The sequence below is a fragment of the Xiphias gladius genome, chromosome 21 (assembly GCF_016859285.1).
Source record: "Xiphias gladius isolate SHS-SW01 ecotype Sanya breed wild chromosome 21, ASM1685928v1, whole genome shotgun sequence".
Lineage (NCBI taxonomy): Eukaryota > Metazoa > Chordata > Actinopteri > Istiophoriformes > Xiphiidae > Xiphias > Xiphias gladius.
The window spans coordinates 13,523,673-13,540,524 of NC_053420.1; the positions used below are offsets into that span (position 1 = coordinate 13,523,673).

The 16,852-nt window shown below is 39.9% G+C and overlaps 1 protein-coding gene across 6 annotated transcripts in view; it reads left to right on the forward strand.

Moving 5' to 3' along the window:
• Window positions 1-14,676, forward strand: part of pparg (peroxisome proliferator-activated receptor gamma) — a 35,179-nt gene extending 20,503 nt beyond the window's left edge. For 4 of the 6 annotated variants that reach the window (XM_040158741.1, XM_040158744.1, XM_040158740.1 and 1 more), the window contains exons 4-9: window positions 229-367; window positions 6,902-7,101; window positions 10,895-11,012; window positions 11,341-11,534; window positions 11,702-11,945; window positions 13,315-13,562. In XM_040158741.1, the coding sequence (XP_040014675.1) occupies window positions 229-367; window positions 6,902-7,101; window positions 10,895-11,012; window positions 11,341-11,534; window positions 11,702-11,945; window positions 13,315-13,562 (1,143 nt within the window). Of the gene's footprint in view, window positions 1-228; window positions 368-1,252; window positions 3,644-6,901; window positions 7,102-10,894; window positions 11,013-11,340; window positions 11,535-11,701; window positions 11,946-13,314 lie in introns of those variants that run through there. The other 2 variants (XM_040158739.1, XM_040158745.1) reach the window with 2 other exon arrangements.
• Window positions 14,677-16,852: the final 2,176 nt, after the last annotated feature.

Sequence of the window (16,852 nt, forward strand, 5' to 3'; positions counted from 1 at the left end):
ATTTCTACTGGCTTATTTGCCTGTCAGCCTGACACAAATAGTCTCTCAATCCTTTTGAAGAAAATAGTTACATGAAAATAAGTAAATGCACATTTCCTGCTCTGCTGTGGCACAAATCTCTCGCCAGTTCCTAGAAAATTAGCAGAATTAGCAGTGTAGATTTAAAAAGGATGGATGTCTGCAGTGATAATATCCACAAGTAATTGTGTTGCTCTTTCTTTCTCGTAGGGTTTCTTCAGACGCACAATCAGGTTAAAGTTGGTGTACGATCACTGTGATCTTCACTGTCGTATTCACAAGAAGTCCCGCAACAAATGCCAATACTGTCGCTTCCAGAAGTGCCTTAATGTCGGCATGTCACACAACGGTAAGCTGGTGATCCTGTCTTACACACCTTCTAGAACAATCAGTGTTCAATCACAGTATGAATACAGTATGTAGTGTGTAGGACCTGCTTGATCACTTTTCACTATGGGTGCTCAGTACATCTATGTGTTTTCTGGCCTTTTCTTCGTCTTCACCCCCCCATTTACGCTCACTGTAAACAAGCAGATGAACGTTAAAAGACTTGACTTCTTTGAAATTGTGGCCACGGAAATGCCTTCTTGTAGACCAACTCCTCTGCCTCTGACGCCTTCGGAGAACAGCAGAGACCACACTGTTGCCACTTTGGTCTTTGGGCTGTGGCGGTAATGTATGCTGAAATGTACACCACTGCCAGTTGCTTTTTCTGTGGTCTTCGGTCAGTATTGCAACCCTTGCGTAATATTTCAGTTCCCATTGCTCATTCAATGTTTTCTACCTGGCTTTGTTTCTGTCTATATTATGCTTCTCGAGGCTCATTTCGGCAGATTTGAAACAACAAAAGGCGGTAAATGTGTACCAACAAAAATGTGTCTGTGAAGATTCTCAGTCATCCAGGTCATAGTATTATGTAAGTGCAATGCGAAGGCAACTGGACTTGCTTGAAGTTCTTGAAGACGTTTCGCCTCTCATCCGAAAGGCTTCTTCAGTTCTACCTGACTAGTGGGGAGTTCCAGGTAAATATCCTCTGGTGAGATTAGCAACACTTGTGAGTCATTGAGGTCATATGACCGTCCTGGTTATCGTGTGAGTCGTTATGATCACATGGGTCAAGGTGTGGATGGGTGCTAACACCTTGAGGGTCAACTGAAGAAGCCTTTCAGAGAAGAGGCAAAACGTCTTCAAAAACTTCAAGCAAGTCCAGTTGCCTTCGCATAGCACTTACGGAACAACAAATATGTGTCTCCACAACCCCATAAATGCCGATGTATGTTCTCTGACAGCTTTACTACCATTTGAAATTGAGGAAAGTTAAGGGTTGTAGTGTTAATTCCACAAGGCTTATGCTTATTGTGTACAGTATGGTTGTACATCAGTGTTATGAGTGGACCCCTTTGTGTAGTGCTTTAATGGGCCGAACTTTTTAGACTGTTTAAAAACACACAAAAAAAATTAAAAAATGAAATCGCAAATCGCATCTACAAGCCATGGTACTCTCATACAGGGTTCTGAGTACTGCAAAGCCACAAGGAACTGCCGAAACCTCCCATGCTCTGCTGCCTCTTGCCATTACATTGTGCGATATAGTCATTAAATCATTTATTTGAAGTTACAACAATACCTAGAGAAATCATGTACTGGATGATAAAATTCTTTTTCCAATGAAACATTTTCGCCCTCACCCATTACTGTTCATCTGTAGAATATCAAGTACTGACTCCACCTTCCCAGGTGAGTTTCAGCATGAATCTCCTGAATGTGTGGGCGTGCACAGATCATGCTTGATAGACATCTCTGTGACTCTCCTGTTAGTTTTGGTACACCTGTTAGGGCGGGACTTACAGCCTCCACACTTTGATATAAGAACTTTGGTGATCTCAGAAAAGTCTCAGTGTAGCTTCACATAACTTTAGTCTTAAAGTCCAGTCACATTTACCTTCAGTCCACCAAATAAGCCTCCCTCTCTGAAAAAGGCTGAAATGTCACAGGTCTAACATATGAAATAAATCCTGAGCAGAGCGATTGTGAACATGAATCCGCTAGTGTAATATTGTACCTAACAGTGTACGTATACTGTCAAAATAATGACTTCATTATTTTCAAAGTGGATTCGCAGTTTCTGTTGGCTGAACTTGCAAATTTGCACAATCTGATTAATTAAATTTGTCCACTGTATGTACGTCAGCTGAAGTCAGTGGGAGATGGAGGAAATATTTGCAGAGATTAGTGCTAGTGTGACTGCAACTGAAAGCTGTGGTCATACAAGATTTTTTCTGAAGATTTTTTCTGACGTGCAAGACGCTGGCATTCATTACCCATTAAGTGTCTGAGAATTCAGACACTTATGAACCGTTGTGTTTTTGCGACATCACTGAGAGGTGTAGTGTTGCATGACTGTTCATTTTCACATGTATAAAATGCAGAGCAATGTATTTTGCCATGGACACTACTTTTTTTTTTTTCTGGGAATTTTTTAGGGCACTATGTAGTGGATAAAATTCACACTCAGAATTTGGACACTCAAATAAAATGGGGGACAGTGGATATAATACACCATATAATAAATAGGAAGACAGATTTTGGACATAATCCTTTTGTTGGTTGATTCAACACAGCTTTCTGCTTATACGCGTATATCTGGCACACATGTGCGTTTGGCTAATTCGAGTTATAGTCAGTAAACTGTGCTGTTGCCGAGCTGTTGGAATAGATGCATCCTAACTAAAGCTGAGCAGACACTGTGCATTTTTTCATTAATCTTGGATGGATCAGTTGACCAGACAGACATGGGTACTCATACTGAACATAAGCTTGGAACCTCCGGTTGGTTTTGTCCATTGACAATTCCAATATAGTTTATTTAAACAAAGTGACCGTGACAGTGTTGACAAGAAGAGAGAAAGTCAGCATTACTTTGTGCAATTCTACCACTATGAACAAAAAGTAAGGAGAAAATCGGACCATGGAACTAATCAAACTGCAGACAGCCAACCGACACTGTTGACTTGCCAGCTATCCAACCAATCCTCACAGAGCCAGATCATTGATCGTCCAAGCCAGTAATCAGATGTCGTACCTTCCCTCAAACTGCACATCAAACAACAACCAATCCACCAGAAATTCAGTCAATTTCTGAAATTTGTCAGGGGCTTCGAAATCAAGGTGAAAATTAGGCTTAATGTTTTAAGTACAGTGCAATTGAAGTTGGTTGATTAGGGACTTTAAGGCTCTGTAATATACACTGAAGCACTGTCATTCTGCTAAATTGAGAATTACAAAAAATGTGTTGCCTTTTCTAGGTAGTAGAAGTCTTTTCAATATTTTTCAAACATGGTTGAGCTGAACCGCATCTACTTTAATTATTTACTTTCTCCTCTACTGCCACTTTTCTTTGTGTTTCTCTCCCTGCCTCCAACTCCCCTCGTACCTCTCTACTGTTATTTCTTTAGGTACAGCCAGTGCTTTGAAAATCTGCTCCGTGTGGGTTTTTACTTTATCAATGATTGACATCTCGGAGTACATAGACCTCAACTGATTTCTCCAGCCTGCTATGTCACCACTGCAGGCTTGTTGCCCAGTTGGTGGTAGGACCTCCTTAGTTTGTATTCATTTGCTTAAGGTGTGCACTCATCACACAGTCAGCATTACATAATCACACACACACACACACACACACTGCGGTGAATGCAGAGCACAGGCTTGAATGGATGGATAATTAATGACTTCCATGAACAGAAAAATAGAGTTTAATCATTTCACAACTTAGCGTCAAATTATAGGTAGATTACAAAGGACATTTTCACCAAATTCACCATGAGAGTTATATTACAATTATACCTTTTTAATGTGCAATGCAACTTAGATAAATTATGTATAAAGTAAGTCATGGAAAAACAATTGGAATAATAGTACAACAGGAATTGTTTTTCATCAAAAGAAATAGAACCCCTTTTGAAAAAGTTTTTAAAGTGGTGTACCTATTTTTATGATCAACATAGAGGCTAAATAGAGAAGGTAAAACCACTTCACAGCAGTAAGAAGTGAGATTAATACATTGTCAAGTTCACCATCCATAAATATGGTAAGCTCATATAAAATTTGTCTTAAATGTTAAAAAATATATGAATGAATTGTGGATATCAGGAATATGGCATAAAATAAATCCTAAAATAGATACCTCAGAGTCTGGATAATCTTGGCAGGGCAGGGAATGGAAACCACACCTGGCTCTTTTGTTGGGTACATGTATTTGTAAATGCACAGTGTAATATTATCTGCAGCAACAGGTGGAACGGGGAGGAGAAAAGAGACTTAGTGTCTTTATCTGCTTCTCAGATCCCCCTGAGTCTGTCTCCGGACCCTGCTTATTTCTCCCTGGCCACGTTGCCCCTTCATTTCCTTGGTCCTACCACCAGCTGTCCCTGGACTTTCTCCTTGTCCCGTTATCCATCTATTCACCTGTTTTTCCTTTGCAACACCTGAGCTTCCTCGCCCACTGACACACTTGTTCCCAGTTTCCTCATCACCCCAGTCACTATTTAAATCTGCCATTGTGACCAATTATTTGTCAGTTCTTCTGGTTTTGTTCCCTAGTGTTTTCTCTGTGTTACTGCTTGAATTTTGTCACCTGTGCCAAACGGGCAGGTGCCTGTGAACTCATTTGCCTGTTTTTTCTTTCATTAAAGCTCCTTTACTACATCATTGGGTCTTGTGAGTCTGCATTTGGGTCCCCTCCTGCCTGTGCTGCAACCAGCAATAGTTTTTCAGGTTTTGGAGTGAGCTGTGAAAACATCATTGCCAATAAATTACACAAAGACAGTATCCAAGGGAACTAAATTTTGTAATTCCTTCATGAGACACACCTCATAAAATCACAGGAGGAGCTTGTCTTGTGTGTTGTTGCCAGTGGATTTTCCCTGTCACTGAAAGATAGTATGAGCTGTGTGAGTCATTTATAGAAGTTTTCAGAGCTCTGCTGTACAGGGGAGTGCAGTCTTTTTAAAATTCTGGAAACTTTGATTTCCTAGCGCAACGCTGGGAAGCCCTATTCTGCGAAATCTCCTGTATCTGAATTTCAGAATTATGTTTAATGTGCTGACATCTTTCGTAGCTGAAAGGGTTGTTACTAAATGCTTGGATTATGAAAAACAAAAGTTAAAAAAAGTGAGTCCCAAAAGTGTTCTTGAGCAAGAGCTAAAATAAATATTTCACCCATCTGATCTGAATTGTACCATAGTTTAATGTCATTCATTCTTCAACCTCTTTATGCCTCTGTACTGGCGACAGCCGTGGCCGGCGGCATTATGTGTTTGAGTTGTCCGTCTCGTTCTCGTAAACGCGATATCTCAGGAACGCCTTGAGGGAATTTAATTATGTCTGACCCAAACGTCCACTTGGACTCAAGGAGGAACTGATTAGAAGTGGGTGGTCAAAGGTTAAAGCGCAAGGTCACTGTGACCTCACAAGACACGTTTTTGGTCACAACTCCAGTATTCATATGCTAATTATGACAATGTTTCCATTATTAAGCTCCACAACTCAGGAACAGAAGGGGAGATCGTGACCATATTTCACATTTGGTCTGATACTGAATTGGTGACACTAGTCTTGGGTGCCCACCTTGAAATGGTGGTGATTGTATAGATCTTCTGTGCTGGCGGGTTGAGGATGTGTATGAAGTGTCCAAGTCTTCACTGCATATATGAGTCTGGACAGACATGGATCTGAACTGCAACTTGACTGGTTGGCAGAGGCATGCGACCACGAGGCAGTAACTCTAGTTTTCTACTGTATTTAGTAATAAGGTGTTTGTTTTCTGTAGGTAGTAGGTCATTTTGTGGACCTTAGCTGGTTGATCTGATTCATCGATCACTGACCAAAAATATTAGAGATATGATAAAGAAATTTAACAACCATGGCTGCAGTCACAGGCAGCCAAAAACTCTGCAATAGAAACTCGATAGAAAAGTGAAAAGTTTAGGAGTAATTTGGCTGAGAGGTGCCACAGCAAACACACACTCGTGCTGTTGTTACTTGTCAAAAAAAATAATACTTTCATTGGTTTACCAACACAATAATCCATAAAGACTTTAAAGGAAATTGTGCTGTTTCTTAACAGCATTGTGTTGCAGGAGTTTTATTGAGAATATTAAGGGTGATGCTGTATGGAGTAAAATTGCTTTGAGATGGTAAATTTTGCCAGTGGTCTGATGTGTTTCTGCTTGAACTAGAAACTTGGGGGCAGCATCCAGCAACATCCAGATTTGGACTTGAATGTAACATGTACACTGATGTTAGCCTTTCACTGCTGTTTTGGATGACTTCAGAGGATGAGGGTTAAAAGGTCCGAAGTGTTTTTAATCCTGTTTGTCTGTTCATATGATGTATTTTATGTTGCAAACTGATGCCCTAATACATACATCTGAGATGTTACTGCTCCTATGTTAGTTTAATTAATAGAAAAAGGCAAGCAATTGATCACATTGACTCATTAGAAAAACTTACATTTTAAAGGAACTTAACTTACACAAAAAGGTTTGGCAGGAAAGGAAAGCTAGCATAGCAATACACCCCAGAGCAAGGAATAATAACAAAGGAAGGCATTTTTCCTTTCGTGGGACTTTGGGAGTTTCATGGGAGTTTTGGTGACTAAATGTTAATCCTATCTTAAATAATTATAAAATACATGAACTGAACTTAAAAATATGGAGAGCAGTTTTACAGTTTTACAGTAAATGGACTTACGGTTCATGTTATGTGTGTATTTGTGTATTCAGATTGCATGTGTGTATGTGAATGACCGTTCCTGCCTGCCCGGCAACCTGTGGCTATGTTTGTCTATTTGTGCACTAATGTGTGTTTCTGTTTCCTTTCCCAGCTATTCGTTTTGGCCGAATGCCACAGGCAGAGAAGGAGAAACTGCTGGCGGAGTTCTCATCTGACATGGATCACATGCACCCGGAGGCAGCAGATCTGAGGGCTCTGGCCCGGCATCTGTACGAGGCCTATCTGAAATACTTCCCCCTCACCAAGGCCAAGGCCAGGGCCATCCTCTCTGGGAAGACCGGAGACAACGCGGTAAGCAGCACTGCCTTACTGTCTTCATTTTTATTTATTTGTATGTATAATAGGAGGAGTCTGCATCTTGCTTGTGTAATCCGTTGTTATTACTTACTAATTACTATTATTGGAACTTTCTTTTGGGTTTCACTGTTCAGTAGATTTACAGTGCTGGGACTTATTGCAGGCTTATTTGCTGAATGAGCAGAATAATTTTGTGTCGAAGGAAACATTGACCATTTAATTGATTCAATTCAATTCAATTCAAGTCAATTTTATTTATACAGAGCCAAATCATAACAGAGGTTATCTCAGGGCACTTTTCATGTAGAGCAGGTCTGTACTGTTCTCTATATAGTTATATTTACAGAGACCTAACTTTCCCACATGAGTAAGCACTTGGCAACAGTGGCAAGGAAAAACTCCCTTTTAACAGGTAAAAAACCTTGAACAGGATCATGGTGGCAGTAGGTGGTTTACAGTCACAGATCATGATGATGATGATTACCTTTACATACAAAATTAATCTCTTATAGATTATATTCGTAGAAAACTGTATTTAACATTTCAGTACATCATTACAGGTGTATTTTCAGATTTTAGTGTTTATAAGCTCGGTTCAACTGTTAAATGATTTGCTTTAATATTAGATGAACTCATGCACTTTACGTTCACTCAGTAGTTGTTTTACTATGGTGAAAGCATTCCTTTGAATAATTATTTGCAGTGTGCATTTAGTCTCAGTTATGTTTGGATTCCCGAGAGACATCAGCCGTATCATCAACATTGACTGCACATCATCGCCCTTCTCCCATGTGCAGGTTGACGTTTTAAATGGACCAGCAGCTGCTCAGGGAAAAATAATGGTAAACAGTACAAGTTTGAACTGTAGGAGTTCAGAATCTTTAACTTGAAGGAATTCAAAGTTTTCAAATCACTGCATGTGTTCACTTTTTTTGGTTTTCATGTTACCACACTCAGTTTAGTTCAGATTAGATCTTTACAGGTAATTATTGCTGCTACAACAGGAAAAGTGATTTGACTGTTTTCGACATGTCTCGGCTGTTAGGAAATATCTCACTTGACAGTGGCCAGGCTAGGAAACACGATGACATGGCTTCTCAGCAGTCTGATATACAGTACATGAATGGCTTCAACATTCCGACTCAAAAATCTAAACTAATTTATTAAGACAGCTGGTAATTTATACAAGTGGAGTATAGGAAAACGCGTTGGCTGAAGGCATGAAAACGTGAGATATCATCTATTTCTGTGTTTTTGTACTGAAGGTTTGGAGATATTGAATCTCATTATTCAAAAGAGACCTAATCAGGAAATCCACATCAACTCGATTACAAGTGGCCAACTGAACTAAGAAAACTGCGGGCAGTGTCATGATGACTTATCTTTAAAGCATCATTATGCAACAGTTTTACTCTAAAATAACAGCTGCAAAATCATTTTGATGGTACGCTGACTTGTAATAAGGAGAAAGGTGCCTCTCTCATTTCCCAGTCTGCGCCCTGAACTCCTGTTCTTGCACTATGTGACTTGGGTTGAGTGGGTACAATCTCCTGCAAGAAGTGCATAACCCCTTCAACGGCACTACATCACACACCAGCAACTTTGGGTCTTCAGTTAGCTATAAATGGGGGCTAGCTGGCTATCCTCAGTATGGACATCATGGCAGGGGTGAAGAGACTACCTCCTCCTACATTTTAGCACACAGCTGCTGTGGGTTCAGATGTTTTCAGTCAGTCACATCAGCCAGATGCTAACTTGACATAGGGGACAGCAGGATTGCAGGCTTGAACTGAGATGATGATTTTGTGTTTGTTGCCTGAGTGATTGATAAGCTTTGTTTTCTGTACATGAGCTGTTAGCTTCTAGGGCTATGCTGCTTCCAGTAACCTTCACCGCTCGGACTCAGGGCCCACCAGAATTGAATGCTCCAGCGCCTTGTAATTACCAGCTGTGGCTGCAGAGGCCGCTGTTGACGCTGCTCAGCAAAAGTTGCCAATACCACAATTTAGAAATACTCCATTACAAGTACAAGTCCTCTGCTTAGGTGCAGTACAGTAGATTACTTTCCACCAGCATATTAACTTTCAATACACAGTAATTTTCAGCTGCCAATATGAAGAATTTCATCTTGCTTTGAAAATATTTTCAGTTTATGTTGATAACTCATTCTGAAATAAAAAGCTGATCAAGTAATTTTCATCAGTTATATTTTATCAAAAGTCTAATTAAAATAAACCTATTACTTAACATTTCTAAATAACACCTTAATCTTTGCAACTGAATCAATTCAGTAAATTGTCATAAAGTCAATAAATTATTACAAAGTGAATAATGAAAACAAGGATAAAATTAACCAAAACGTCAACAATTCAAGCTCTTCCCCTCAATTATTATTATTATTATTGTTATTATTATTGGCTTTATACTTGAGGACCAACTTTACAAGCAACATCCTGTGTTTTTTTGTTTTCTGTTGCTTCTCTCTTGGTTAGGTCAAGGCTCAACGTCAAGGCTGCTCTGCATCTCTTTCGTCTGCTTGTTATGACTGTGCATTAGAGTGATAGCAGCCATATGGCACTGAATCATCTGTTTGTTTGAGGGAGACCTCATTTATTTACTAGACTACCGCAAACCTCCTGAAACAACTTGGGAATCAATGATTTAGCTTGTGTAGAATATTTACATATTTTAACATGCGTAGCCTTGATATGAGTTAATGCTTTTTACTGAAACTCCGCCTGCACTCAATAGACACCATCAGAGGTGAAGGAAGAAGACGGCTTTTACAAGTGTTACACTTAGTTATTGCAGTTATTTGCAAAATTGTTTTTTAAGAGGGATGACTGTGGTATTTTTGTGCAAATCCACTAATAAAAGGCAGACATGGCAACTTTGCCCAGATACCCAAGCAGTGGAAAGGAGTCCTTTTGATTTTTTTTGTTTTTTGTTTCATTCAATTAATTTTTGTATTTCTGATGCATTTTCAAACAAAAATATGACTACCTGATTCCTTTTTATTTTGTTATACATGATGTGCACACAGAAAGTAAATAAAAATTCAGTTCAACTAAAGCTAGTATTGGTTTAAAGCAGCAATTATGAAGTGATTCAATAATGTCTGTTATACAGCAGCATCCATCCTAAGTTTGCAGAGCTCACATTAGCCATCTTCGAGTACTGTTCACAAAGGAAGGCTGTAGCAGCAAACCCCCAAGTGCACTGAATAGAAGAAGCCTGTGTTTTAATGCTTATGACCTGAACTTTTCATTTGCAAGAGAATGAATGTGCTATTTCTTCTTCTAGAAGTGAAATGGTTCATTTGGTTGTTCATTTCATAACTTGCTGTAATTCCTTTTGGACCATCTCATTATTCATTTTACCACCACGAAAAAGGAAGATTTCAGTGTATGAATGGCACTATTCATCTCTCAGGCCACTGGATCTCTTTGCCAGTGTTTTACCCAACAGTAAGCTTGACTTTAACTCAGTTAGGCTTCGCTTACATGGGGAAGGGGTTTTTGTCTGCTTCAGCCTTCAGCTGAGATTTATTTACTTTGCCCAGCAGACATATGAGATGTGCTTTTGCTTTTGCAGGTGACGAATGAGCCATGAAAAAAGTGCATAGACAGTATATGTGATTACATCTGTAGCTCACATGTCCTCAGGAGCCCTAAGGGGAGATGACGCTGTTTCTCTTTTCTTCCTTTTTTTCCTTTTCTTTTTCTTCTGCTCTCTCAAAAATCTTCTCTACCCTGCTCTGTCTGTATTCTTTCCTCTCTACCTCCAGCCTTTTGTCATCCATGACATGAAGTCTTTAATGGAAGGAGAGCAGTTTATTAACTGCCGGCAGATGCCCATCCAGGAGCACCAGCAGCAGACCTCTGCTCTCACCGCCGGACACGGAGGTTAGTAGCAACTACTCTTTGTCATGGTGTGGAAATCATATTATCAAGTCTCTTTTTGTATCTACTGTGTATTCCACAGTACAAAGCTCTTTTTCGCTTACAAGATTAATTTTATGTAGTCAACAGGCCAAAGTAACTGATTAACAAACTGATTTTTATTCTTGCTGTCCTGCATGTTCATATCAGCCCACAATGTTACGTTCCTTGTGTGAGCTTTGAATCTCTGGCTGCTGGTTGCATTGAAGATATTTTAAAACATTGCCGGGGTTGGTATAGTTTCTCTTCTAACTTCTAAGTTTTTTTCCATGCACATCTCTTTGGATTTCAGGGGTCACAGGAGTTCATATGGGATCAGAGTGTGGCGTTTTGGGAATGGCAGGCATCAGCGGACAGGGACCAACGGACGCTGTGGAGCTACGTTTCTTCCACAGCTGTCAGTCACGCTCGGCTGAAGCAGTGAGAGAAGTGACAGAGTTCGCCAAGAGTATCCCGGGATTCATTGATCTGGATCTGAATGATCAGGTGAGATACAAAGATGCCTCAGCTGCTAATCTATTCATTCATTTTTGTCATTAAGTGATGACAGTTTACATGTCCTGAAGTGTTTCATGACTATGAAACCATTAAAAACTAGCCATCATTCCTGAGGATCTAATTAACATCACCTCAACCCTTTACCCTTTTCCCAGGTAACGTTGCTGAAGTATGGTGTGATAGAGGTTTTGATCATCATGATGGCACCGCTGATGAACAAAGATGGGACCCTGATCTCCTATGGACAGATCTTCATGACGCGGGAGTTCCTCAAGAGTCTCAGGAAACCTTTCTGTCAAATGATGGAGCCAAAGTTTGAGTTCTCCGTTAAGTTCAACACGCTGGAGCTGGACGACAGCGACATGGCACTGTTTCTGGCTGTCATTATCCTCAGTGGGGGTGAGGGGCTCTTTTTGTTCTTCTTTTGTGGTAGGAGGAGAACATTTAAGGGCTGTTTTTTTTCTGTCAGTTTCTGTTCTGATTTAACAAAGTTGATATGTGTATGCTAGCATGTTAATGAGCTTTCCAGTCTCTGTCCAAAGTTTTTACGTTAAGTTGCTTCATGCACCTACAAGCCATGTGGCACGGACACTGAGTATTAAGGTATTTTTTCTCGAAGACTTCTTTTTGATCTACTGCAGCTTTGGAGTGTGCCTTAATTGTACATCTCTTTGAACAAAAGCATCTGCCAAATGAATAGATGTAAATAGAAGTCATTTCCAGTGTTTATGCTAAGCTAAGATAACCATCTCCTGGCCTCAGCTTCATGTTGAAATATTAAGAAATATTAGGGTGGTATCGGGCTTCTTATAAGCATATTTCCCCAGATGTCTAACAATTTCTATAAATACAGAACAATTTTGTTCTCTGTGAATTTAAAGTGTTGTAAGGTGGCAGCTGTTATCAACCCATAGATATATACACGCTATCTATGACCAGCCTTGACCTATTTCATCAGTTTGCTGGGACGCATGGGATATTGTTGGGACAAAAGTGGAGCAGAACTAAAGGTGAATGAATCAGTTTCACATGGGCACAATAAAGAGCAACTCTGTCACATAGTAAGATCAAATAACAGCAGAAGCAGGCGGTTAGTTGAGAAAATTTTGACTCAGGGAAGAAGAGGAAAAGCAGGTGAGGTTTCACAGATAATTGAACACTCAGCTTTACTTTTTTTGTCATGTTTTCTGCCAATATTGATGATTTATGTTAAAAAAAAGTATTTTTGACAGCTTTGCTGTACATTACTCAAATGAAAAATGGTTTGAAATACAAACTTTTAATACCTGGGTATCAGCAAACCAAACTGACCTGTGGACCCATTTCTTCCCCCACTAACTTTGATAGTCCTGAACGGGTGCAAACTGTTTGATCTAATGTTGCTGGTTTGCATATGGCTACTCTATAAAAGTCTGGCCTTGAACCTGTTTAGGATTCAAATCTGGCATTTAAGTCAGTCATTAACTTAAATGACTAAGATAATAGCTCGAAAAATTAAGATAAAAATAGCTTTTGTAATTAGCAATTATTCAGGTAGGTCTGGTAATAAGGGAGAGCTAAATTAATGGATTTGCACCATGGATAGAAAGATTGACCTCATAGGTAATAAATGTTTATTTATTTGCACCTCGCATTTAAATTCTGAACACGTAGACCTTTTTGTCTGTCTCTTCCATTTTTCTTCTCTGATGCACTTGCTTGGACCTTTTTTTTTATTCCTTTCCTCACACTGTTTCAATGTGTTTCAATGTCTCTGTAACCCATCCAGACCGCCCAGGCCTTCTAAATGTGAAGCCCATCGAGCAGCTTCAGGAGACAGTGCTTCATTCGCTGGAGCTGCAGCTGAAGCTAAACCACCCGGACTCTCTCCAGCTGTTTGCCAAGCTGCTCCAGAAGATGACCGACCTGCGTCAGATCGTCACGGACCACGTCCACCTCATCCAGCTGCTGAAGAAGACTGAGGTGGACATGTGCTTACACCCACTGCTGCAGGAGATCATGAAGGACTTGTATTAGAATTTAACAGCAGAAGAGGACAAAAAGTGGGAAGAAAAATAAAAAGGTTTTATTTTTTAAATCATGAAGCACTTTGTGCTCCTGGTGTGTTGAAAAAAAGGAGGTAGCCAGCCAGACAGACAGGCAGACTGAAATTGAGAAAGAGATGGGGGAAGAACAGGGAAAGCGAAATCAAGGAAAGAAAGACAGAATCTGAGTGTAAGATCTTGTCTAGACAGCAGCATGTGAATAACTTGTGGTGCACAGTCATTTAGCCACTGCTGAGCCTGGACGTTTTGTTATGAGTAGGCTGCCAACTTAAATATGAAACTACCACCTATTGCACCAATCAGGATGAGCGCCTATGACTTACCGAAAGAGTGGGGACTTTCTCATTGGCAAGCTCAAGCATAAAATTGCGAATGCTCGACACAGCCTGCTTCAAGTGCCTTGTGGAGAAATGCATTGTACAACTTGTGTCACACAGTACGGTTTGTGTTATTCATGTGCAGCTTATCTACATGTTGTGTTACAACCGTCATAGGCAGCAGCAGTGTGTACGTGCTTCACTACCTCTGTGAACACAAATGCGTGAATGCTCTTGCTCATGCACACACACATACGCACACACGCACACACAAACAATGCATAGACAGTCATTTTCTATTTTGGCATCAGGGTGAAGGTGCTATCTCTCTTTAATCAGCTTCAGCCAAAGACAGAAATCAGATTATTGCCTGTAACATATTTTAGTCTCGGTCATCTGTAGAAACTGTGAGAAAGTGTGAAGCCAACAAAAGGCTCATTACCATGATGATGTCAGAAATGCCATATTGTGCCTTTAAGATTTGAAGCTTGACTTTGTGAAATGAATGCCATACGTATATAATGTATAATAATATTGACTTGTATTATTTTCATATGGATGTCTGTCAAACACAATTGGCTTTTCAGCCTTAGTTTTGTTTTGTTTTTTCAAATTCTAAAAAAACTGGTTGAGTTATAATTTTTACGATGAAATGATATTGTGTCTACAGTATGCAAAGTGTCTACTATGTCTGACCAATCAGATGTTTTTTTTTGGAGGGGGCGCTCTGCAGACAAAGGGACTGGACTAATACCACTGAGGGAAAAAAGAAGAAACTTGTTGTAAATAAAATATTTTCTAACTTTTTATTTGAAATCTGTCTCTTGCTTGAAGTGTACTTGCACATGTACCATCAAAAGCCATTTTCAAACAATGTCTCCCTTGAAAGCATTCCAGTCACCCAAACTCTTGGAAATCTATTTTATAGTCATTACATCAGCTGTCCTCAGTGCCTCTTACCAAACACATGCACACCCTGTTGGAACGATTGCAACATCTGAACTCTGTTGAACCGTGACCAAAGTCTGTGGATACAGATTTGATCAGCAAGCAGGGAGGTGGTTTTATTTTTTAGAGTTCAACGTTTTTTGGACACGATGCTTTTTTTGGGGGGGGGGCATCACCTCTCGTCCCTTTTTTTAGACAGATCAATTTACCGAGAGAAAAAAAAAAACCATAGGATAGAGTTAGAGTCAGTGTCAAACTCATGACATCACACTTTAGCCCGCACCAGGTCACCTCAACATACGGCACAGGTTCAGTTACACAGAGCTTCCCTATTGTCTGGCTCTTTGTCAAGTTACAAGTTGTGCAGTCCATAAGTCTTGGTGCATGCTTCTCTTCATATAGGAGATTTAGTCTCCGTAAAATCCACCATTGGGACCAGGCTCTACAAATTGCAGGATAAGTTGAAATTAGACACGAGTCTCTCATAAATAGCAGATATGGATCATTCTTATACACACACATATATATATATATATATAAATGAAATTCTGTAAGGGATAATACTTTGTGGTTTCTCAGTATTGGCTCTCAACTGGTGAAACCAGATTGTGAATATGTCCATCCATAATGTGTCCATTACTGCCACTGAGTATTAGGATAGGAAAAAACACGTATATGATCATATATGCTATGGACACATCACGGTGGTATTATCATCTCTCAAGTTGCTATTAGCAAACAGTTGTCCATTGAAACATCCAGCAGACACAGGGCAACACTGTCATTTGTTTCAAAGTCATCTTTGTGTCCACCTGACCTCCTTTTAGTTCCATTTTCCACCTGAGAAAAATCTGGCTTTTCAGCTGATAAATCCTCCACTATGTTCACCAGCTGGTCACCAACTCTGCCAGTCTGCAAAGAGTGGGTTTTTAGAGGTTTTTTCATTGAAAACAGCTGCCTACACTTGGAAATGACGCTACCAGAACAATGTGAGTGAACCAAAATAGTAAACAAGTAGGTGAAAGAAGCCAAGCTCTGTAGAACTGAAGTGAACTAAAGAGTTGGGTAAAAATTCTGTGGATTTGTTCATGCAAGCGAACCCTTTGCAATTCAAGTAGTCATGTCATCCATTTGTTAATAGTAAAATAGTGATCATAGCCACTTAAAAGCATCAGTTGTTTCATTAAAGATTCATATGCATGCCTGTGTTTTTTTCACCAGGTTGTCTTAAATTAAAGACGGTCAAGTTATATCTTAACCGTCTCCGACACTGTGCTACATGTGGCTCTGGATCCTGGATGGGTGTTCCCGCCTATAATGCAACATTATACTCCCTTCAGCTCCTCATTTGATTCATCAAAAACATGTCATCAGATATTACGACATTATTTGCATGTGGGAGGGATCGAGGGTCAGAAGACTTTCCGTTGGCTCATAGCGCCAATCAGGTCTCTTTTTTCTCGGTATATGTGCATCTGTGGGCAGTGGAGGAATGTAACAAAATACATTTAATCAAGTATTGTGCTTAAGCACAAATTTGAGCTACTTGTGTATTTTGTTTTGATGTCACTTTATGCTTCCACTCCGCTACATTTCAGATGGAAAATTTGTAGTTTTCACTCCCCTCCACTATTTATCAGCTATTAGTTACTAGTTCCTGTACAAATAAAGATTTTACATACAAATCATCTGATGAGCTTATACAATATGAAGCACTGTCATCTAGTTGTAGAATGGTAAATGGATTGTACTTATATAGAGCTTTTCTAGTCTTATCAACCACTCAGAGCCCTTTATACACTACTGCCGCATTCAGCCACTCACACACACATTCATACGGCTCTCTTTTCTATACATACTGCGCTTTCTACACACACACACACACACACACACACACACGCTCACACACCGATGATACATCGGGGGCAATTTGAGGCTCAGTATCTTGCCCAAGAACACTTCGACGTGCGGACTGGAGGAGCTGGGGATCGAACCA